Source organism: Phoxinus phoxinus (assembly GCF_949152265.1).
Source record: "Phoxinus phoxinus genome assembly, chromosome: 2".
Taxonomy (NCBI): domain Eukaryota; kingdom Metazoa; phylum Chordata; class Actinopteri; order Cypriniformes; family Leuciscidae; genus Phoxinus; species Phoxinus phoxinus.
The window spans coordinates 12,024,685-12,050,787 of NC_136877.1; the positions used below are offsets into that span (position 1 = coordinate 12,024,685).

At 40.7% G+C, this 26,103-nt stretch overlaps 1 protein-coding gene across 4 annotated transcripts in view; it reads left to right on the forward strand.

Annotated features, from left to right (window-relative positions):
- LOC306994415 (solute carrier family 24 member 2) overlaps nucleotides 1–26,103 on the forward strand; it is a 97,327-nt gene that overhangs the window by 24,009 nt on the left and 47,215 nt on the right. For 2 of the 4 annotated variants that reach the window (XM_079604900.1, XM_079604902.1), the window contains exons 3-5: nucleotides 17,706–17,744; nucleotides 19,736–19,844; nucleotides 21,903–21,917. In XM_079604900.1, the coding sequence (XP_079461026.1) occupies nucleotides 17,706–17,744; nucleotides 19,736–19,844; nucleotides 21,903–21,917 (163 nt within the window). The remainder of the gene's footprint in view (nucleotides 1–17,705; nucleotides 17,745–19,735; nucleotides 19,845–21,902; nucleotides 21,918–26,103) is intronic. The other 2 variants (XM_079604901.1, XM_079604903.1) reach the window with 1 other exon arrangement.

The window sequence follows — 26,103 nt, forward strand, 5'->3', positions numbered from 1 at the left end:
GTATCAGTACAGAGTCCTACCCTTCGGGCTGGCCCTGTCCCCCCGTGTCTTCACGAAAGTCGCGGAGGCGGCCATTGCTCCCATGAGAGAGCAAGGCGTTCGCATCCTCAATTACCTCGACGACTGGCTCATTATAGCTCACTCTTGGGATGTTCTGTGCGAACACAGGGACATGGTGCTCCGGCATCTCAATCAGTTGGGTCTTCAGGTCAACTGGGACAAGAGCAAACTCTGCCCCACGCAGAGGATCTCTTATCTCGGTATGGAGCTGGACTCGGTCGCCCAGACTGCGCGCCTCACAGAGGAGCGCATCTAGTCAGTGCTCACCTGCCTCAGGTCTTTTCGAGGCAGGACAGCGGTTCCACTGAAACAATTTCAGAGGCTCCTGGGGCATATGGCGGCCGCAGCGGCAATTACACCGCTCGGCCTGTTACATATGAGACCGCTACAGCGCTGGCTTCACGATCGAGTCCCCAGGTGGGCGTGGCAGAGTGGCACGTTCCGGGTCCAAGTGACCCCGCACTGCCGCCAAACCTTCTCCCCGTGGTCGGACCCTGCGTTCCTTCGGGCTGGAGTGCCCCTGGTCCAGGTTTCCAGGCATGCTGTGGTTTTCACAGATGCCTCGGCCACGGGGTGGGGGGCCACGTACAAAGGGCATGCAGTCTCGGGTCTGTGGACGGGGCCCCAGCTGCATTGGCACATCAACTGCCTGGAGTTGCAAGCAGTACGTTTAGCTCTGTGTCGCCTCGTAGGGGTTCTCAGACACAAGCACGTACTGGTCCGTACGGACAACACTGCGACCGTTGCGTACATCAACCGTCAAGGTGGTCTACGCTCCCGTCGTATGTCGCGACTCGCCTCCCACCTCCTCCTATGGAGTCAGAAGCATCTGAGGTCGCTTCATGCCGCTTACGTGCCGGGGGCTCTCAACCGTGTGGCCGACGAGCTTTCACGGTTCACCCCCCTGCCCGGAGAATGGCGACTCCATCCCCAGGCGGTCCAGCTGATTTGGAGTGTCTTCGGAGCGGCACAGGTCGACCTGTTCGCCTCTCCGGACACGACCCATTGCCAGTGGTTTTACTCCCTGTCCGAGGGGACCCTCGGCACGGACGCCCTGGCTCACAGCTGGCCCCGGGGCCTACGCAAATATGCGTTCCCCCCAGTGAGCCTTCTTGCGCAGACTCTGTGCAAGGTCAGGGAGGAAGAGCAGCAGGTCTTGCTAGTGGCGCCGTACTGGCCCACCAGGACTTGGTTCCCAGAACTCATGCTCCTCTCGACAGCCCCTCCTTGGCCGATTCCTCTGAGGAAGGATCTACTTTCTCAGAGACGGGGCACTCTACGGCACCCGCGTCCAGACCTCTGGAAACTCCATGTCTGGTCCCTGGACGGGACGCGGAGGTTCTGAGTGGGCTGCCACAGGCATTGGTAGACACTATCGCTTCCGCTAGAGCCCCCTCTACGAGGCGCCTCTATGCGTTAAAGTGGAACCTGTTCGTCGCTTGGTGCTCCTCCCGTCAGGAGGACCCCCGAACTTGCCCGATCGGCGTTGTGCTTTCTTTCCTGCAAGATGGGTTGGAGCGTAGGCTGTCCCCTTCAACCCTCAAAGTGTATGTCGCTGCCATTGCGGCGCATCACGATGCAGTTGACGATAAGTCGGTGGGGAAGCACGACCTGGTCATCAGATTCCTGAAGGGTGCTAGGAGGTTAAACCCTCCTCGCCCTGTACACTCTGTACCCCCTTGGGACTTGACTCTGGTACTGAGAGCTCTCCAGAGTCCTGCCTTTGAGCCTTTGCTGACAGTAGAGCTTGATATCCTGTCTATTAAGACAGCGCTCCTGTTAGCATTGGCTTCTTTTAAAAGGGTCGGGGATCTGCAAGCATTTTCGGTCGACGAATCGTGCCTAGAGTTCGGGCCGGGCCTGTCCCACGTAACACTGAGACCCCGCCCCGGATATGTGCCCAAGGTTCCTACCACTCCGTTTAGAGATTAGGTAGTGAACCTGCAAGCGCTGCCCCAGGAGGAGGCAGACCCAGCCCTAGCTTTTCTCTGTCCCGTCCGCTCCTTGCGGTGTTACGTTGACAGAACGCAAAGGTTCAGGACCTCAGACCAGCTCCTTGTCTGTTACGGAGGCCGGCAGAAGGGGAAGGCCATCTCCAAGCAGAGGTTAGCCCACTGGATAGTGGATGCCATCACCCGAGCCTATGAGGCTCAGGGTGAGCCTTGTCCCCCCAGGTTGCGCGCTCACTCAACTAGAGGTGTTGCCGCTTCCTGGGCGTTGGCTCAAGGCGCCTCGCTGACAGACATTTGTAGAGCTGGGGGCTGGGCGACACCTAACACGTTTGCTAGGTTCTATAACCTCCGTGTGGAACCGGTTTCCTCCCGGGTTCTGGCTTCGTCCAGTGGGTCGAGGGAATAGGTTGTGTCGGCTTGCTGCGCCACTCTGTAATCAGATAAGTGTGTCTCTTCCGCTCCGCTGGCCCCTAAGTGGTAACCTCGTTGAGCTCCTCCATCACCCCCCCGGCGCCCGGCGTAGCGGACCGCCCGGCGCCAGGTTTGCTCCTCTAGCTAGAGTCGTAGCAGACTGGGTGTTCAGTGGTCTTGAGTACCGGTTTTGCCACGTGCAGTCCAGCCGTGTCTTCCCCGACGGACTCGCGCCGTCGTCCTTGTTGTATGCGCTCCCAATTCCCAGTATGCGCTCCACGCTTCCCAGTGTTATCCAATGTCCTCAGTGTGGGTCTTGCGGAACAGCTGTGGATTCCTAGCAGCCCCCGAAATTTATTGAAACTGCTGTAGGGCGGCTTAGCTGGGCACTGGAAGGGGCCAGCACCATGGCGTTTTATTAGGGATCCCAATTCGTCAGGGGAACCCGACGTACGTCGGAGTTCCCTGGACGAAAGGGAACGTCTCGGTTACGTATGTAACCCTCGTTCGCTGAGTACAGGGAACGGAGACGTACGTCCCTTTGCCATGTGGCTGCACCTTCGCAGGGGTCCGTTACTTCGGCTCCTCAGCGAAAAGCGATGATGCAATGTTTACTTCCGGCTTTTATACCCGCGCTGACGGGCGGGTCCGCGGAATGCAAATGTTGCATGCCAATGTTCATTGGCTTTTTGTTAGTTTCTCGGTAGAAATAATAAGGTAATAGGCTCCCTAGCGTGATCCCAATTCGTCAGGGGAACCCGACGTACGTCTCCGTTCCCTGTACTTAGGGAACGAGGGTTACATACGTAACCGAGACGTTTTCATTTGTGCCTCTAATGCTTTTAAGTAATGAGACTTTAAAATGCATCCTATTTGTGGAAAGTGCTTTTACGCAACAGAAGTTTCCACTGTCATGCAAAAATGTATAGACAACAAAATGAGTAAACACAATCTAGATCAATTAAATGGGTAAGGGTCCTCCTCTCCAGCTGTTAGCCGCTGTGTGTGCGTATAATTACCTTTGTGTATGTATGTATGTAAGCAGATCCTGTTAGTGTATTTGATCCTGAGTGGCAAGGTCACTAGTGATGAGGACTGAAGGTGAGGAGCTGCGAGAGAGATGGAGGCAGAAACCTGAGGCTCAATCGATCTAAGCTATTTTAAAAGATTAGAAAATTAGCTAATGTTGAAGGCAGAAAAGCGAGACATGACTTTCCTTACTGAAGCATTATCATCTGTGTGTGTGATGCTTTTGTTTGTGCAGAATCCGGAGATATAGGCCTACTTGCTGTTGTCCTGCTGCCATTTTCACAACACATTTGACATTACTTTTCTGAAATTAAGCAACATCATGATGGTTTGAATGCACTTTTTATTTTGGCTATTAGGTTTCCTAAAGGGCTTGACAGTAGACTAACTTCAAAATCTCAAAGAGGAATATGTTACCCAAAAATGTAAGTACAAGTTGAAATAAGTCACATGTAGCGCTTTTCACAAAGCACTTTTTTTTTTATCAGCTTTACAGAAAATCATGATGTTTATAATATTTGAAAGCTTTATAGTCACATTTAGCAGATTAGAGCTGGGCGATAACATACGTAGTTCATATTTGGCGACAATACAAGAAATCAAGCAGCTGAGATTTTATTTATAGTATACAGTATATTGCTTTATGTGAGTATGTCAATAAAGATGGACAAATTCTGTCATTAAAACAAAAGGGGGACATGCAAAATACTTCCATGTTTATTTTTCAATTTACTCAGTACATAATATGCAATTATGACCTCACCCAATGCATTAAATTAGTGAACACAGACTTGTGGATATACATTTTAAACATCTAAGGAAGTTATCATCTTCCTATTTTGTTGAATCATTGGAATTTGTTAAATTTCTTTGAATTCCAATAATGTAAATTCCACCTGTTATTCCAATTCAAATACCAGTTCAGCATCCTGTGAATTCAAATTTCAACTCCTGAATTAAAAGTGAGCCAATTCTGAAATTCGCCCAATTCTTGCATGTTAGGGTATTTTACATTAAAGTGTAATAGAGTATAATTTAGTTTTTTCCCCCTGAATGGATATTATTGTGCGTGTGTGTGTGTGTGTGTGTGTGTGTGCGCGCGCATACAGTGGTCGAGTCTGAAGTACTTTGTAGATTAAAGCAGGTCTGATTGCAATCAGTCACTATGATGAGGCTTGTGAAAGGCTAATTATCATAATGACAAAATTTGCTCTGTCAATGTTCATTCAGCAGCCTGTGCTCATAATCACAACCTTTTCCAATTCTGTTTTGTTGGCCCTCATACCATCTCCAAGGTGACCTTGACACACACACACGCGCAAAAACTATAGTACTGTCGCTTGACCTCCTTAGTCAACATGAAATTGACCCCATGTAATTACTTTGGTGTCAGTGTTGTTTGGCTATTTTTCAAGATATTCTCATTTGGCTGATATCATACAATAGCAGCGACAGTTGTAAGGACAGAAATTAATTTCACAGTCTGCACCAGGATTTAATTTAAAGGATAAGTTGACTTCAAAATGAAAATTCTGTCATCATTTACTCACCCTCAAGTTCTTTCAAACCTGTATGTATTTCTTCTGCTGAACACAAAAGAAGGTATTATGAAGAATCTCTGTAACCAAACAGTTGATGGAGGCCATTGTCTTCCATAGTATTTTTTTGCCTACCGACATTTAAAGGAGGAATATTGTGAGGTGTATATTCCCGGAAGAAAACAAAAAATCAAGGCCTTTCAGGGAGGTAAAAACAGTGCTTTCTGATACAGGGAATAACTGTTGTGACGGAAGGGCTGCCTCCCCTTTATTATCATCGCCACCCCGCCACTTAAATCGCCGCCCTTTGTCAGCTTCCCGACTGGAGTGGGTGTGAGAGAGAGGAGGGGTGCTGTAACAACCAGGACTGGCGGTGCGCGACGAGGTACACCCGAATCGAATGGAGCTTCGTCACCGCTGCGGTCCAATGCCATTCACGACTCTCCTCGAGAGACCGGACTCTTTTCCCTGTGCATGCACACTTGTGTCCTCGCAGGTCCAAGAGGGGAGCAAGGAAGGGGTGAGACCAAGCCGTGAGTCGCCGGACCCGTATACCCATGCAGGGATGCGCGCGTTGCCGCAGTCAGGCTGAGAATAGCCGAGCCACCTTGCCCCTCAAGCACCACAGTCAATGGGAAGATGAGCTTCAGACCGAAGAGGGGAGTGTGTGCGGCCGCAGCGACCCCCTCCCCTTTACCTGGACCATCCAATCTGAGCACTACCTACCCAGCACATGCCCCAGCACAACGATGACACCAGATCCCCTATTTATTTTGGACACTTTTATCGTCACAGACACTTTATTCCCTATATTTTGACATTTTGGACACGTGTCTGTGAAATTTCAGCTCAAAATACCCCACAACCCTATATATGTATGAACCGGAGTCAGTCACTGATGAAGGAAAGACTCTAGCAGAAGCAACAACTGATAGTTGTGTATCAACACTATGCAGTAGGGGTGTAATGAGATCTCGCGACGAAACGCGATATTAAAATGACAAGATTTTTTGTCGAGGTGAAAAGCTGTCTTGCGATATCGCCATGACAGAGCATGAAGGTGAAATTAGCATAGAATATGCCACCGGTACATTTACATTACATTATGGTGCCGACCGCCTCCACTGTCGTTTTGCTTTTTTAATAGAAATAAAAAACATTTAATTCAGTTGGATAACGGTCGCTATAATTGTAAACTATTGTAAACGTCTGCTCTGCTCATCCAGCAGGAGCTGCAGAGTCACACACAGAGCAGCAGGAATCACAGTTCACTGATAACGTAATGAGAATAAGGCGAGATGACTGACAAGACTATGCCGGAGGATTCGTTGCACAACAGAGCCTAAGCGTCTGATAAATGGCTGTGCAGTGTAGTTGTAACCACCTCTTAACTCTGGTCTCTGTCCTGGTCTCTGTTTGCACTTTGAATATTGAGAGAGTACTTTGATTATTGTTGCACTTATTGTTTGCACTCAATAAGACTCAATAAATTTTTTTCTATGTTAAATTTGTGGAAAGGAGTTCAATTAGGAGGTCACACACAGCCTCAATTAGAAGGTATTAAAGCTCAAAATGCATGTACAGTAAGGTATAAACAGACTTGTGAAATCATACAGTAGAGAAGCCAGTCAGTGGCAAAACCTTTTACAGTGCTTGTATATTGTTGTCTTTCAAAGCATATGATAATTCATTCTCAGAAAGTAGAACTGAAATGACAGGTAAAACATTTCAAAATGCACCTCCAGACTATTTTCCCAGTCATGGATTTTGTCATTGAGGATTTTTTTTTTAATACTGTGAAAAAAATCGTATCTTGTCTCTTTCTTGTGAACCCAATCTCGTGTCTCGTCTTATGAGCTAAGTGTCTGCTGAGTCTGTCTGGCAACCAACATCCCTCATACTACTGATACAGTGTGTCGCTGTGCTGGTCTCTGCAAAAAACATTACATTTTTAGTCTCATATCTATACCGATAACGTACACAGTATTTAAAAAGATGATCGTCTTACTGCATGTTCATAATAAACATGCGGTTATGAATTATATAAACAATGAAAGTTTTTGGCTATAAAATGTAAATGATAACATAATGTGAATATAATCAGAGACAATAGTGGTAACTTTAGCTGCGGAAATTGCTAACAAGCACATTTGGAAAGGCGATTTTCAATCATTTACAAAATATAAAGTGTGATACTTGCGTCTTCAGGGTGTGAACCTGGATCACGAACAGTTGGTACTGCTCCATCGTTGAGTAACAACTTTTCAGATAAACCTGCTTTGTATTGACCCTCGTTCACAAAGCAGTCTGGTGTAAAATGGTTAGTGCAGACATGAACGATTTTAGGTAACTTGAGGGGCACATTCCCATCATAAACAAAACTAATCCACTGCGTTTTTAGTGGCTCAGTTACCGGGAGTAAATGAAGAGACTTATGCTTACTCTTATATCCAACAACAACACACCTGTCTTTCGTAGTATGAAGCTAAGACATTTTTATTATCACTACATCTGCTCTAGTGCGTAGAAAATGGTGGACTGTGTACAGCTCACTGAGGGCGGGGTCTATGCTAATAGGGCAGAGTCCGTCAGCAGCCGTGGGTGGGGCCTAGACATTTTGTGACGTCACAAAAGGTAGAATCTGCAAACGGCTTGTTCTGAGACACTACTTATGATTTACGGGGATTTAAAAAAGAGGAGTGGGTGTTCATACATACCCTTTTCATCTCTGTGTGTGCCATAACTCTGTCTGACGCACCCACCGCTAGCCTAGCTTAGCACAAAGACTGGAGGTAAACGGCTCCAGCTAGCATAATGCTCCCAATACGTGACAAAATAACGCCAACATTTTCCTATTTACATGTTGTGATTTGTATAGTCACAGTGTGTACAAATAACAAGGTCACATGAGACACATGAGAAAAAATAAATTTTGCTGCCGCTAGGGTGCATCTAGATTTTTAGGCTATCTGTTATCGGCTTTCAAATACAAATAATTATCGGTATCGGCCAAACGTTTCGTATCGGTGATCAATTCTGGTGATCAAATCGGTGATCAATTCAATTTCTTTTGATCTTTTACTTCTGCATCTGAAAAATGCCAAACCGGAAGTGATGTAACAGGAGGGGATGTAAAATTGGGCTATGTAAAAAAAAAACTGTCAAAGAAACTCATTTTTTCGCCTAAATTGCCCTAATGTCTTGTAAAACATTTTAAATCCTCAATTAACTTTTCATATGGTATTTTCATACAAGGTTATATATAAAATTTGTACAATTTACCTGTAATATGCTTAATCTTACATCTGTACTGCATCCAATTAGTCAGCTCACATCTTCTTATCAGCTTCACATTTGATTCACATCTTCTAAATCTTACTCTTAGCTGCTTAGAGAAAGCCAAACTAAGTTGCCTGTTTAATTAACATATCCGAGTATAGCTGCACTATTTAACAAATTAATGGGCCTTGTTTACACATATTCCATTTACCAGCATAAAACTATCAAGGTGTATTAGCAACAGTGGCACTGATTTGATGTTTTGTTGATTAAAGAGGCATACTGTACAGACATTGTATCTTAGTGCCTTATTTTAGGATGTTACACTCAATTGAGGAGGCTTTTCCTTTTTTTCTGTTAAGTGTTGAAGATTGATGATTTGGCTCCTCTGTGATTTGCGCTTTGAGGTCCGTGCCGTCCTGAAATCCCCTATAGGTGATAAGAGTGGCTGCTTTTGTAATTAGTTCTGCTTGCAGCAAATTGGGTCACTAATTAACAAGAGTTGGAAAGCTAGCTATGTATGCATGTATGCATTTAAATTATGCATTTTTTTATTTATGTTTTTATTACTTATGTATTTTATAGATTTATGTTGAGTTATATTTGAAATGTGATGAGGATGCTAAACAAAAAGCAACTTTAGTGTTCTCAGCACTGTGGATGCAAAAAGATTTAAATTACAATCGAATAAAAGCATGGAAATGGACGCTGATTTTTAACAGAGTTGCAGTACAAGTTGGTTTCAGGTTGGTGATGAGTAAACTTGGTGTGCAGAGATGTGAGATTCAAATTGATTTCTTCCAGGGCGCTCTCTTGGAGCTCATTTAGCCCTAAGAGCTAATTTTAGCGTCTTTTCCATCATGATTGAGGCTCCAATGGTTCTGCATTACCTGCTGAACTGATCCCACTGATGTTAGCAGTGTCCACTGCACATGACCTTTCAGCTCGATTCGCTGTGTTACAGTCTGTTGGATTGGGAACACTGGAACAGAACTCGGAGAGCTTTACATCGTTTACTGCATACACATTGCTCCAGACTGGGCTTTGAGTGACTGGTTTATTGGAAAGTTTTGTTTTAAGGGTCATAGGCTGTTGTGTAGGGCTGGGTATTGACACAAATGTCATAATAGATTGCAATTCAATTCAATTTGATTCAGATTCAGTCTGATTCAATATCAATTAACTGGGGTATGTATCAGGTACAATAGGCTACTTGGCCAATTTTATAATAATAACGTTTTAATGACAATTATATTTCTACTCGTTTTTTGAAATCTACAAATTTAAATGGTGACTGTAAAAACGTGACAGATTTTTTCAAACATAGCTTACATTCTATTTGAGGAACAGGTTAAAGCTGCAGTCCGTAGTTTTTCCTCGTTGTCGCCATCTCTGTTCGAAATCTGCTATTGCAGTTATTCGCGGAATTATCAACTTTACGTGGGATGTGCCTCGGCACGGCACAGCGCGGATGAATCCAATGTTTTCAGGAGAATGTGCAGCGCCGGTGTGGATATTGTCATTCGGAATCACAGATTCTACTTTTTGGAAGTATGACCAACATATGAATTTTAACCGGAAAATGTAATCTGAACATGTAAGTAACATCCACTTTTGTTCTGATCAACTAGGGAAAAAACCATTGCAGTAAATCACGGTGATTCAATCTAACGATTGCTTATCATATCACGTCAAACCGTGCAAATTATACTTTGTTTTCAAATTGTTAATGTTAACAACATCAGCATTGCGTGACTACATTTAATGCCATTCCTATTATCCTTGTTTTTCGCATGGGCCCGGTTGCAGTCTCTTTTTTTCCTGTAGCCACTCCGAAGTCTTCTTTATCTGAATCAATGTCACCATGTCACCATGTGACAACTGAATCTCCAGTTGTCACTGGTGATTGTCGTTTGAACCTTTCTGGATCCGCCATCAAATTGATAAGTTTAATTATATATAAGTGCTGTGAGAAAAGGCTATAAATCTCCACCTCCAACATCCTCACACGCAATATAGCCTAGTAGCGAGACAGCCTCTTTATGTGTACAGATGTGACGTAAAAGACATTCTTGAATTTCCCACAGAAACCCACCAGTACCACTGGAATTAAAAACATTGTTACAATCTTACCGTTTAGAATCGAGCTAAGGCAAGCAGATAGTTTTGAACACTGGCTGGTTATGCACTTGCGCAAATGTAATTTGGATAATTTTTAACCCAAAAGTTACGGTTTGAGCTTTAAGTAAAAATACAATAAATATGCAATATGCATATATTTATCAAAATGCTCCTCTCCAGAATTTTAGAATTTTGTGTTATATCACGTTTCTTAATGTGTATTTGTAGTTAAATAAAGACCAAGGCAATTTTCTCGAATTAATTTGATTAAATAGTTGAATAAAGAAAACTGCATGTTGCTGGTTATATAGGCCTACATGTTTGGTACACTGTAAAATCCACAAACACAGATCAATTTTCATATGGTCCCAATCTATAGAGAGTAAAAGTAACACAGAAGCAATGTTGCAGTTAGTGAAATAAGGTAGATAACTCTACAAGTGATGATTGAGCATTAGACACCTGTGGTTAACAAGTAGAATCAATGAAGATAAGAGGAACAACAAGAACAGAAAAAAAGAGAAGAGAGGAGCAAAAGCACAACAACTACAACTGACTTACAGCCACACAGCCTTAGATGAAATCAACTGAAAATAATATCCATATCTCACCAAAGGATGATTAAACAACTTCAGAAACAGCATTACCTTATTCACTTATTACAAACCAGTTTGGCTTTATTTGTTTATTTATTTAATATGGTACATGTACAATTTTGTTGAAGCCCTATAGTAGACTTGAACTCATTCTTTTTCTACAATTGTTGAAAGTGCATGCTATCACTATTGTCGACAATATTATATGCTCCTGAGTCCTGACTGCACTGACATACCTTTTACTATGTGCACTTTTTGGAATCCGTGACTGGCAGCTAGATTTTGACACATGTAAGTTCCCAAATAATATAAAAGTCTTTAAAAACAGAAACTTTCAGTTTTGAACTTTCATTATTAAGTTGTTATTAACTGTCCTATTGAAAGAGCTCTTCGCATAATCCCTGTTATTGAACAAACTGCTTGATTATGCTTTTATTAGGCATTTTTTCTTGGGTTTCATATCTGAAATTTTTGTTTTGTACACAAGCTCTTTTTAACTGATGTATGTACAGATCTTTTGAAACAGGATACAATTCATTTGATGATTTGGAATGTTTTACTAGTACATATGACATGATTAATAATGTAATCATAACTAAAACAGTTCCACTTTCAGCATTGAAGCAAAAGAAACTACAAAGTTCCAATTATATAAATCAATAAATCATGTTTTATATAGTTTGTTCCTTTACATCATTAATGTTTTCAGCAGGGTATATTATGATAACATTGACTTATCCCTTTTCTTAAACAATGGTTAAAAGGCTTGAAATGTGATGTTTATCATATAAAAATTTAGTTTTGAGGATCTTTTATAGACATGGAGTTTTCTTTTAAAAACCACGTTACTACCTAAACCTGTAGTTGTATTCTAATATAAGAATTCTCTAAAATAATTTCAACTGCTTTTTTCTTTTTCTTTCAGAATTTAAAGTGTAGCTTATTAATGAACCTGTTTCATCCCATGAGGTTATGATGCTGTTTTTACTCAATGAGCTGCAAGAATCTGGAAATTGAGAATCACATTTTGTTTTTGTTTTTTAAACAGAGATCATGATTCTGAATAGACAGCTAAACAAACTAACAGATAATTTACAAGAGGTTCTGACTAAATGTTAATTGCTGTAGTATATTTGCAACAAAAAAAAAAAAATCATTAATTTGAATGAATTACTGTTATTTTTAAATCAGTTGTAATAAATGTATAAATCAATGGAATAAATTCAATGACTCACTGAAGTCATGAGTTGTTATAACAACATTACTTGTTTCCAGGGCTGGACTGGGACAAAAGAATTTTGGCATTTTGGCCCAGACTGGCCCACTACAAATGATCATATAAACAACACCACCCATATTTGCACGCCCTTGAATATGTTTTTGTTCAATTAAAACCACTAATGCCATGTAAGTATGGAGTGAGTAGGAACAAGAGAGAGTTAACAGATGAAATAAGTACAAAATTGTCATTTATTAATACAATTGAACTATACTCCACAGTGATGCATCCAAAAAACAAGCTATAAGCTGCATTGGCATAGCAATACCAGTGTTTCCCACAAGATCTTTGGTAAAACTGTGGTGAGTACCTCTGTCCCTCTAGGGGGGTTCGGGGGCATGCACACACCCCCCCCCCCCCCCCCCGTAAGAAAATTGTGTGCATTTTTATGTTAAATTCATCAATCTGGTGCAGTTTGAGAGTTCAAAATTAAAAGCTCCAACCCATATATTAAGTGTGCAAATTAAACAAAGAAAAAATCAAACCTCTTTTAGTAACAGTGTCTGTCTACATTACACTACTACATAATAATAGTTATAATTAATCTCATGACAGTAGCCTAATAGCCATATATTGTAAAACAAATGCACTGAAAAATAAAGGAAACTTTCATAATTAGTTTTGTACTAATTTCTATACTTGAAACGATAAGCACATGATCTTTTTTGGCGGAAACTGCATCAAGCTTTTATTTTGGCGGAAAACATGGATACAAACCATAGACTGTAAAAAAATATGGACGTAGTGTCCGTGACGTCACCCGTAGGTTTCTGAAGAGCATTTTTGAAGCCTAAAGTGGGCGGAGCCGGCAATCGCCATCTTGGCCTCGCGTCACCGCTCGTCACTCCCAGGGGGGCAGTGTTCCGAAAGACATTGAAGCCGACCTGGGCGCCGCCATTGGCTAGCGGACCCCCACCTGCTGTTAGCATTCCATTGACTCCCATTCATTTTGGCGTCACTTTGACAGCGAATAACTTTACATCTGAGGCATTTAAAGACACCGTTTGTCCATTGTTTATTTCTAAAGAAACACGAAAATGTATAAAAGGCTCCATTACCTTGTATCTTACGTTATGGCCCCGTAGAAGCAGTTTTTGTAAAAATAGGCTAACGATTGCGTCATACCCGCGCGACTCTGTCGCACAAGTCGAAAAATTACCGTATGGACAGGCAGAGAAGCTCGCAAGCAATTGGGAGGACGTGGAGGCATAAAGTCAAGGGAGAAGCCCATAGAGAGTGATAAAGTTGCTCCCGTTGCTAGCTCATGTACAGCTAATACCCACGCTCTCCGTCTCTGCGAGATTCGTAAGGGAATGATTCAGATTTCTCTCGGCACAGCTACTAGAAGACCTACAGGTTGCTCACGTCACATCTACGTCGTCAAGCTCAGTTTGAGCCTGCGCAGTTCACCTTGCGATCAGGAAGTGAGTGCTTCTAATTGACTTAATTTCTCTCCGTTGAAACCTATGGGGTCGCTGTGTCCAGTTTATATACTGTCTATGGTCACTCGGGATAACAGAATATGGGCAAAGAGGTGGAGCTGAGGAGCCTGGCTATCTGAAACCACGCCCACCTAGCGCAACGTTATGGAGTTAGCTAGCTATGGAGTCAGATTTGGGAGCTAATGCTATATGCTACTCACAGTGACTCCACAGGGCCTCGCGCTAAAGTGACAGTTGATGATTAAAATCAGAATGCCAATTAAAAGGTCTTGTTTTTGCCCTTCAACATATTATAATAGTTAAAAGACATAGCTACAAGTGAGACTATGTATTGTGATTCTGTACAGATATTCTGTTAGTTGAAAATGTATTATGCAGTAACTTTACAATATTACTCTGAGAGTGTGTGTGACCGTGATTATGTGCATATATTTTTTACAGTCTATGGTCCGTCAGCGCGGCATCGCTCGTCAAGTTCGTAGAGAGCTTTATTATTCAGTCCATTTTAAATTCTGATTTTGGCCGCGTCTCAAATGGGTCAAAACATAGATATATTACCTATGAAGTTCAAGTAAATGCGCTAGAAATCCGCGCTCATTCAAGGATGTGCATTTATTGCATGGACGGAGAAAGCACAGACACCTGCAGGATTTCATCTGACGGTACATAAGCATGTTATAATCTGTTCCAGAGCAAAGGTACCGCAGAACGAGTGTAGCCTTTATATCTATAGACGTTTTTAAATCTGATAACTCCAAAAAGCAACGAAATTGTCAGACATCCATTAGTGCGTGTTCACAGAGGAAACCAACAGGAATACAGCGCTGGTTGTTCTCTCGAACGATACTCGACGACAACGGCGGAATCCAAAAGGCGTGGGCGAGGTAATGGACTGTATTAAATTATATAAAAAAATAAACCCGAAAAAAAGCACAAACACGGCAGAGATGGCAAGATCCGCAGCTGGAATTTGCTGAGGTGAAGTGACGGCTAACCGGGAATCATCGGGAATCCACCTGTCACTCAAAAGTGGACACACCCTTCATTTTGCAGAACTTTAAATATTAATCAACTAAACGGTTGAGTTATAAAAAAATTCACCCCTCTCACAGTTGTTATGAAGGGCAAAATTAGCTGTATAGACCAAAGCCACATAGAGAACCAGGCTGTAAACATTTTTTTTTCTGCTGTAAAGTTGGGCATTTTAACATGGAGGAGATACAGATTTGATTCACTTCTGCAGCCAGCCTCAAGCGGCCAGTCGATGAATTACCGTTTAATTCACTTCCGTGTTGGTTTCAAGAGAGAGAAAGGGAGGTTGCCGCTTGATACCTACGCGTCTTATTAAACTTCTAGTAAATTGCTGTAATCGTCAACTATGCAGATGTGGAAATAATGCGTAACTGGGTAATGGGTTCCTACACTCACAGCCTACGTGTTTTGAAAGTAGTTCTGCTTATCGCGGACTCTACACTTTCTCATCTCTCTCCTGAACCTCCTCACTATCATCATCATCACCGGAGCTGATGAAGATCCTGCTGCTGCAGAAAATATATATTTTGACACATTTTACAGCGTCTGCTTGAAGGGCCTGTATCTATTTTTCTCTGCACATTCCGTGCGTTTCTTCTCCATCTTTCAGACTATTTTGACAGATACTCACTGACACTGCACGCTCGCTCAAAGGGGAGGTGTTTAAAGATGTGATTGGGCCAGCCCAGTGTCCATCAAGAAAACAACCAATTGATCTACGCGTTTCATGGGCCGGTCTGTCAGTGGAAAAAAAACTAACGCTTACTTTTTTTGACCAATGCATTACACCGGCACTAACATTTTATTGCGCTATGTTTTGGTGCTTAATTAGTATCACTTTCATTGGCTATAGAGTGGACAAAAGATAGAAATACCTTTCAGTTCCCTAAAAAATCTAACCAATTGGAACTGGAACACGGTGTCCTTGCAAAGACTCTGTCCCCCGCGATACCCCCCATTCCAGCCCTGAGTTTATGGACATTGAATGGCTTTTCCGAGGTAAATGTAACATTAAGTGACATTGAAGCCGTTTTATTGAAGTCTTTTCATGGTCAGCACATAATCAGTAAGGTCATATTTCATAAGACACAGTGAGGTCACAGCACACATTAGGTGAGGTCAGAGGTCAAAATATACACTCTCAGAGGACAGAACACACTCTCTGTAAGGTTAGAGGTGACAACACACACTTGGTGAGGTTAGAGGTCAAAACACACATTCAGTAGGGTCGAAGGTATAAACTTTGTAAATGTCAAAATACATTGTGAGGTCAGAACACAAATAGGAAGGTCATATTTTATAGGACACAGTGACGTCACAGCACACATTTGGTGAGGTCAGAGATCAAAATATACACTCAGTGAGGTTAAAAGTCAGAGCAGAGCACACTCTCTGTGAAACCAGAGGTAATAGAACACCCTTGATGTCAGAGGACAAAACACACTAGGAGGTCAGAGGTGAAACTGCACACTTGGCGATGTCAGAGGTCAAAACATATTCACCAGGGTCAGAAGTCACAAAATATATAGAGGTTAAAACACTCTCAGAAAGGTAAAAGGTCAAAAGACCTTAAGGTGAGAGGTCAAACTATCTCTGTGAGGTCAGATGTCAGAAGCGTAAATTAAATTTGCATTCGCAAGAGAAGATTTGGAGAGGTTTAAATCAAGATCAAGTGCAAAAAATGGTTTGCAGCATTGCAGCGTCTGTCTTTCAGCTGCGCTTACAGTTTTGGCACGATTCATTTCAATTAAACTCAGAAAGCTTTATTGGCATGACAAAAAAATACACATTTTGTATTGCCAAACCATTAAAACAACATAGAAAATGTTTTAGAGCAACGGAACATCCGAGTATGAATATGAGTAACATCTCTGTGTAGAGAAAATAATAATGAATCTAAATAAAAAAGACAATACATGGCTAGATATGGCAAAATAAATACAACAATTAAAATAATAATATTCAAATAAATAAAGAATTATAATAACCAATAAAAGATTACAATATAGAAATCATGTAACAAATTAACTTAGAATTCCAACACTATATTAAAAGTTAAAAGTACATGTGTGTTAAAAGTACCATTCCCGCAGCGAGAACAATGCTGAACTAAATGAAGATAAATGTCTGGCATCTAAAAAATAAAATAAAAAATAGTTTTGGCATGCTGCGTGTTTATTCAACCAATCAGATAAGAGTAAATCGAGAGTCAGTGATAATCTAATTTGATTGACTACATGAAGAAGGACCCATCTTACTCCTGCAAAAAAATTATATTCACAGCTAAAAGAAAGACAGAACTGTACATATCGGGTTATTTTGGGAACTTTTTGCCCTAAGTACAAGTAACAACAAGTAATTTAGACATTTGCAAAAGTTTATTTTTACACAGATTTTGTTTTTTTGCAGCTAATCTGTTTTGCGCTTCTTAAACTCTTGTTTCTGCTTGCAAATCGCAGTTCACAGGCTTATAATGCTCTTGGTCATATTTCACCGGAAAAAAAAAATGTGGCAAAAATGCACGCATGGACAACTGGAAGTCCGAAGAATACAGATCATATTTATTTTGCGTTAGCATGAAGCTGCAATTTCATAATACACGAATTGCAGTTATGATGAATAACAGTAAAATGCTGCAAACCAACTTTACAAAGCTTATCCTGCGCATGCGATTCTTTATGGCATCATTTTACCTTTATGGTAGTCAAAACACTGTTGGTGAGGACACAGAGCACACACTCACGGTAAGGTCAGAGGTCAAACACACTCTGCAAGCTCTGTCCCAGCTTTGACTGTCAGTTGATGTGTTGTTAGTGTATATGTGCATCTATGGAGTCTGATGTCAGTCTACTGTCTGCTGGTCCTGTCTCACATCACTGTACTGTTGTCTCTTCTCTTTCTTTCTTTCTTTCTTTCTTTTTCTTTCTTTCTTTCTTTCTCTTTTTGTTCGTCTCTTGACTGTGAAGTTGAGCCCTGTTGGAGTGGAGGATGACAGCAAACTGTCGGTAAGTATTGTCCATGTGTATGTGTCTGTGCATTTGTCTTTAGTTTGTGCTGTGATACAGGGGCGCCATAATGGGGGGAAGATTAGGACGATTCAGACAGTGTGTGCTAGCTAGCGGGGACCATCTCTCTCATACCCAGCCCCCTATACAACTTATAGCGTAATTCGACAGAGAAGTTAGCCAGGGGGCCCAGAAACCCCAGTGGTGCCCCTGCTATAATGTAAAGCATGATGCTTGCATAATGAAACTCTTTGTTCCACAATAGAAAAACTGCCTTCTTTTTTAGATGGATGGATGGATGGATGGATGGATGGATGGATGGATGGATGGATGGATGGATGGATAGATGGATAGATGGATAGATGGATAGATGGATAGATGGATAGATGGATAGATAGATAGATAGATAGATAGATAGATAGATGGATGGATGGATAGATAGGATAGATATATAGATAAATGGGCAGATACTGTAGATAGATAGATAGATAGATAGATAGAGCTACAGTCTTCACCTCTTTTCATTAAAGTGACAGTAAAAGTCCCCCCCCCCCCACCCCACCATCTACCAACTCTGTTCCCTGATCCTCAGAGCAATTTACTGAGTGTTTGTCACACACACACACACACACACTGATTGCACTGACATGTTGCTATAGCATCAGCTGCTCTGAAGACCTGTCCTTAACCCTTTCCCCCAATCACCCTGACCGGTCAGGACATCCAGCCTCAGTTTAGAAATCGGCAAATACGCTGCTTCCATAAGATGAGCAATGGTTATATACTGTCTCTATGGCGACCATGCTGTCACTCTGAAGCCTTTATTGTGTACACCTTTATTTACAGGTGAAACTCGAAAAATTTGAATATTGTGCAAAGGTTCATTTATTTCAGTAATTCAACTTAAAAGGTGAACCTAATATATTATATAGACTCATTACATGCTAAGTGAGATAGTTTAAGCCTTATTTTGTTATAATGTTGATGATTATGACTAATTTAGAATTTGGGGCTTTCAAAATTATAACAAATAAAGGCTTGAATTTCATTCATTCATTCTATGAAGCAGTTCTGTAGAAAACTGTGATGTCTTCATTATCAAATCAATAATACAGTTGAATATAAACTATATTACTTCTTAACTATTAACTATTTCAAACTGTCACTCAATAGTCTTGAAACTGTTTCTGAGACAGTTTTAGCTTGGTTTAGATCTTATCTCTCTGATCGCTGCCCGTTTGCCAGAGTGGTTTCAGGTCGCTTCGGTAAGCTGGTTCACTCATTCTACATGTGGATGGCTCTGTTTTGGAGTTCCAAACTAATTGAAAAAGTTTTGGAGTTATATTTGACTCGAGTTTGCTTTTTGACCCACACGACACATGCTGTTAATAAATGCTTTTTTTCAACTCAGAAATATTGATAGACTACAGTACGGCCTATGCTATCCTTTCCTGTGACTGAAAGGCTTATCTATACTTTTTCTAACACATTGACTACTGCAATGCTCTTCTTGCTGGGTTCCCTAAAACCACACTTTACTAATTGGAAAATGCAGCTTCTAGGATCCTGACTGGAGTCAGGAGAAATGAACACATTACTCCAATTTTGACGTCCTTCCACTGGTTCACAGTCAGGATTTTAAAATCCTTTCACTCTCATATAATGCATTGCATGGTCTGTGTCCTCAGTATCTCTCTGCGCTTTTAACTTTATCTACTCCCTGGTGTCATTTGTGTTCCTGACACGTTTGCAATATGCAGGGGACAGGTTTTCTCATCCTGCTCCTAGACTCTGGAACACACTTTATTCTCATATTAGAGATTTACGGAATTTGTGCATTTTAAAATCTCATCTAAAAACACCTTTTGCATTTTTATGTTTTATTGTGTAAATTGCATTCAGAATCTGCTCTAAAGGCGCTATATAAAATAAAGGTTATTATTATATAATACTCTACAGTGATGTCACTGATGTTTCTCCTCCTATCACAGGCCAAGCCAAGGCTGCAGAGAGGAGGAAGCTCTGCCTCTTTACACAACAGCCTAATGAGGAACAGCATCTTTCAGCTGATGATCCACACACTTGACCCTCTCAGTGAAGGTAAAACTAACTGAATTGCAAATTGAATAGCATAGATAGATTTATGCTATTTATTTGAAAAACGCTTAATTTCACACCATTTCTCCTTTCGTCTGATACATACGTTGCTGTCAGTTTTATTGTAATAATGAGGAGATGTATTCCTCCATATGTTTCCCTACTGTGAGAGCTGGTAATGTGATTTGCGACAGCTATTTTTGTAGACTGTGTGTCATGGTTTGATGAAGTGCAGTAGTGTTACGGTGTAGCTTGGTGTTTCTGCTGATTTTTATGAGAGAAATTAAATAAAAATGTAAAGAAAATGTATAGAACTTTCATGTTACATAGGTATTTTATCATGTAGTGTAAAGGTGCGGTCACATTAGCAAAATGTTGTCCATTGTCAATAGTGTAGCGATTTTATGTAGCGAAGTAGATGCGTTGCCGTGGAGGCGATTGTATCATTGAGATACTATTATAGTTTTTCAGTAATATTTAAAATTAGTAATTTTCATTTAAATTTCAGTTAAAGTTTTTGTAATTTTTATAAGCTTTTTTTTATTTTTTATACTTTTTTATTTAATTTAATTGATTTCAGATTTAGTTATTTTAGTACATCAATTTCAACTAAAAGAAAATTAGAAGAGTTGCTTTGGCAACTAAGTGAAATAAAACAAATTTAAGGTTTTTAATATTTTGTTTCAGTTAAAGTTTATTTTATTTCAAATATTCTTTTTTTAAAATGGTTTTAGTTTTATTTAACTATCAAAACCGTGCATTCGACTGAGTGATGTCAAGTTTTCAGCAGTATTAAGCAAGTATTTTTTGCATCTTGGTTTCAATAAATGCTCTTTTACATTTGTAAGTTACAAGTTATGAAATTTACAGTATGTTTGTATACAATGCATGTCATAACTTGTATGCCAGAAAATAACTGTTAACATGAAAAATGCTTCCACAAAAACGACGCCAGTATCGCCTAACCAGAATGTACCTAACACATTGTCCGCATGTTTTCACACATGGGTTAGGCTGATAAATCACACTTCTGCTGTTGCTAATACATTCACAAAATTGTAAGCTTTTTGTGATTCTAATATATCCATTGTAAATTCTGTGTCCTGGAGTAAAACCAGCTATAAAGTGATTGTTCACCAAAAGACAAAAATGGTCAAAGTCGATGCAATCCAATGTCAAACTTTCATTGTTTTGACCATAGACCAGCAAATTTGTTGCATGCTTACGTAGGTATGTAACAGTAAAGGAGACTGAATTGCTGACAACGCGTTTCGTGCAGTTCAGAATCGATTCTTTCTTTTAGGAGTCAATAAATGTATTTGTCATGCACTTTGATCTTTAAAACATTGCAGACATTTTACATTCAAAAGCAGCTATTTTACAGGTAATATAAAATAAAAATAGGGCCCCTTTAAAAAATAAGTTAAAGAAATTGTATGGTTGGCTTCAACAAAATCTTATGGTTGGCTTCAACAAAATCTTATGGTTGGCTTCAACAAAAGCAATTGATTAACAACCTCGTAGCTCACAGCAGGGTTGTCTTTACAAGTTATCATTAAAAAAAACGTTTTCTCTTAGGAGAAAATTAATGTTTTTACTTCCAGAACCAGACCTGTTACACTCAATAAGTTGGTAGCATTAGGGGGAGGCTCATTTTAGAAAACATTTTGATTGGACCAAATGAGTGAGTGCAGGATGAGTCATCAATATTTTTGAGTCAGGATGAGTCAGTTTAATGCTTCATCAATCTCTGTTTTGAGTACACTTTCATGTGGATGAGCTCAAATCTAAAAGACGAACTAAAAGCCACAGAACTGATATTTTGATTTAATAGGGTCTTTAAAAGCTTTCGGCTCTTAAATGAAACATTACATTTTAAAAATATCAATTACTTTTTTTTAATGGGGATTTTAATAGTATCACATCTCATCTTTTTATTCACTACATGGCATTGCACTAGAGCTAATTACTGTTTTTCCTGCTTATTTTCTTTTTCATCTCTTTCTCTGTCTCACTCTCTCTCTCTCTCTTTCTTTTTTTCTCTGTCTGCGGTTTCCTCAGAATTTGCTGACTCTGGTGAGTTATTCTCTAAATCTCATTGTCATCACAGTCACAGCTGACCACCTACGTCACCCCAAAAAACACACACACAAACATGTGTCCCTGCTTGTCCCTGCTGTCTGTAGTGCTGTTTATTAAATTTCCTCTCAGTATTCAGAGATGAATACTAGATACTGTTTGTTTCTTTAAAGTTTCCATGTGTGTTTTTGCTTGAGCTCCATTTCATGTAACCCATAACCTTAATATCTCCATAACCCCATAGCAAAATGGACACATTTTGTGTTTCTCATTGACATATGTGTGTATGAATGACTTTTAACTGTTAATAATTCACAACGCCCTTTACTGTTATTATATGCATTTTTCTAGACACAAACAAAAACCCAGATGATTCGGTTTATTTAAAATTTTTAAATCTTTGATTTTTTTTCCCCCACCCTAGCCCTGTGTTTCCAGTTTAAGTTAGGCTACTGTAATCTAATGTTTATTTAAAAAGTAGTTTTACAGATTAATATTAAATTAGTCCGATAACAGTTTATGATACATTACCTGGGTTACGCATATTTCTCACACAGGCAGAGACGCAAAAAAAGCAAGTGTCTTTTTTGTTTCACATTTATTTATTTATTTATTTATTTATATAGCACTTTTCACAATACACATTAATGCAAGGCAGCTGTACATGAAATCATAATGGTAATGTTTATAATATCTTAATGCCTTATAGTTGCATTTAGTAGATTAGAGCTGTGCTATAATATAGTTTACAATTTGCGATGATATAAGCAATCAGTTGAGATTTGTTATATATCACCCTACGTGAGTATACTGTATGTATGTAAATACATTTGGATATAATAATATATATCTCACTTAATATTTTGTAATGTGTTGTGTATGTTTCATGTCTCAGCATGTGAGAATTAAAAAGAGACTTTAAGAAAACGTCCCGGGTTACGAATGTAACCATGGTTCCCTGAGAAGAAGGATGGTTCTCTTGACACTAGGATGCTTTGGGGAATGCCTCAGTGTGACCAGTGTCTGAAGCATACGTCTAAACATGATAATAACATTGGCTGGCAACAGTCGTTACTACTAGTGCGGCCAAAGTATAAAAGGTCACCTGTAGAACACGTTAACAATTTATTTTGTCTGAAGGAGATGTTGTCAGCCATTCCCGAAGCATGGCAACAGGATGTAGTGTCTCGTTCCCCTTCTCAGGGAAACACGGTTACATCCATAACCTGAGACGTTGCCTTACTAATGGGAGCTTGCACTGCGTCCTAAGACGCTTTGGTGAACGAATACCTACTCCGCCATGCTGAAGGAATGAATGCCGTAACAGCTGACATAAAGTCAAGACTCCACAGATCTAGGTCTGGAGTCACAATTCCCTGTCCTAGATGGTACGCGCATCAGCGGCTATCCTGAGAGCTCAGGGTCTGGTATTCTTCTGAATACCTTCAAGGGAATATGGCCAAGGATAAGGATTATCCTGCCTGTCACTTCAGGGGGCACTATACCCCTGATGAGTGGAGGTCTCAGGAAAACCACTCTCAAAACAAGAGAACACCTAGCAAGAGGAAGCCTATCAATGCCCACATTGAACACAGATCAAGGGAGGCTCAAAAAGAGCTTACAACCCAGTCCACTGCCTCCACAGAGTTTTCAGAGCAAAGACTTCAGTATACCGACCCCCCCATAGCGAGAGGAAGCCTAAGTACGCTGTACCCTAACACTGTGTCGACACTAAATCAATCAAAACTCACAGCCAATCAGAACAGTGTGTGGGCGGAGTATCGCGGCAAGTGCACAGCACCAGAGAGTAATCTTGACGGCAATCGCAAGAAAATGGATAAGTAGGCTACATAATCAAATTCACAAATATAACACCATTTAAACATTATTAAAAATACATAGGCTACTGAGTTACTAAAACAATCTTTTTCGAAGATTACACTTGTTTGTTCACAGTTTGACGGTTCTTGCTTCCATTTGTTTAATTTCAAGATCTGAGGTGAATTATCCATTGTTGCTTTTACAGCTACAAAGCTGGGAGCACTAAATGATATTCAAAGTCACATTGCATGCTTTTAACATTAAATAAAGCACATAAACAGTACCTAAGATTACCATTGCCCCACTTTGTGTGTGTTGTTCCAGCCGCGATGTCGCAGAAAACTAGAAACCGTTTCTAAAACAGAATCGTTGCGTGTCGCCGTCGCGGCTGGTTAGGACAAAAACTCTGATTAACATGGAAAATATACCTTTTATCGTGCTCCTAGTGTAGTTAGGACACGGTGTAACAGACCACCTCACCAAGAAGGTTCACATAGAGCCACACAACTTAGACATGTTATCTTATGCGTAGCTCTGGGGAGCGGAGGTCTCAGCATGACGACTCTCTAAATCAAGAGCAAACCAAGGAGGCTCACAGAGAACCATACGACCCGGTGTAGCCACCCAGACTGAGCTCTAAGAATTGAGGCCTAACTAAACTCTAAGCCAAGGACTACTTACCAAGGAGGCTCTCAAAAGAGCCTGGAAACTCGATACTGCTATCCAAGTAGAGCTCTGGGGAGCAGAGGCCTCAGCAGGATGACTCAGAGTGTGAGGAAGCCTATAAACACTCCACCTTAAAGACAGTTCCACCAAGAAGGCTCACAGAGAGCTACACTACTTGATGTCACTGTCTAGCAGAATGATTTGGTCTCTAGACCCCAGCACTCTCAGAGGTGCCGTACAACTGGAAGGGTTTGTCCAAGGCGAACAGACCACTTCCTGTTGGTGTCCAGAGACCAGAAGAGCTCAGAGTCTTCTGTGGTCGGCAGATCACAAGAAAGTATAAGGGGGCTAGGCAAAAGTGCTAACCATGCCATTATAAATGCTCAACTGAGACTACCGCAACAAAACAAATTCCATGATCTGAGTCTAGCTTGTGAGGCAGCAACAGATACAACCACATTCTGAGCCTCCACTCTGTGAGGAAAGAGACATAAAAAAAAAACTACGTTCAGAGTTTTTGTCCAACGAGACAAAAGCGAATTGACCAAGTTCTGAGTTTCTGGCCCAGAGAGGCCCAGAGAAGTAACATACACAGAGACATTTGCAACAAGGATAAGCTCAGGAGAGCAAACCTTCACTTCAGGGTTCCGTTGTGTGTTCCAAATAAAGGACCTTCTGTACCTACTTAAGGGCCTTATCTGCGTGTTCCAGATTTTAGGACCCTTGGGTGCTCCAGGAGATCAGCATCCCACAGAGCTTCATGTTCAAAGTTGTTAAAACATATTCCAGCACTTTTCCACCCTACATTGTCACCCAGCACAACCAGTGGAAGACGTTACCGCCATCAGACTGCTCACTCGACCACATGGAACGTAAATATCACTTTACCAAAACACTTTCCAGAGACCTTGGCATTGTTGTTTATTATCAATATATGCTTTTTCCATTTTCCATTAGAGGTAATATAGCTGATGCTAGTTAATAACAAATATTCTTTCATTTATTTGATTGATGCATAATAAGGTTATTCACCTTATTAGTTTCAAAGGAACAACAGTTTATCTTATAACATATAACATAACTCTTCCATAGCCATACCCAACTTAATCACTTGTATTGTATGTGTCTTATGCACTTTATTCCTTTATCATTCATGGTATTCATTTAGTAGTTGTGTTAGTTATTCTTGTTTATCTTTTGTTAATAAAATTTATATCATTAAACTTGTGTCTTCCTTGTAATGATAATACAGAAGAGGCTCTAAAAAATAACAATCTCCCCAATCTTTAAGATAAATCAGCTGACCAACTCCCTCCACTTTACATTAACGTGGTGACGTGAGTACCAATCACAGAGTCCTTGGATGGGCGAAAGTAAAATCAATATACGGGAATCATACTTTTAAAGGGTTAGTTCAACCAAAAATGAAAATTCTGTCAGTAATTACTCACCCTCATTTCGTTCCAAACCCGTAAGACATTTGTTCATCTTTGGAACACAAATTAAGATATTTTTTATGAAACCCGAGAGCTTTCTGACCCCCCAATAGACAGCAACGTCATAACCACTTTCAAGGTCCAAAAAGGTAGTGAAGACATCGTTAAAGTAGTCCATGTGACTACAGTGGTCCAACCTTAATGTTATGAAGCTAAGAGAATACTTTTTGTGCGCAAAAAAACACTTTATTCAACTATTT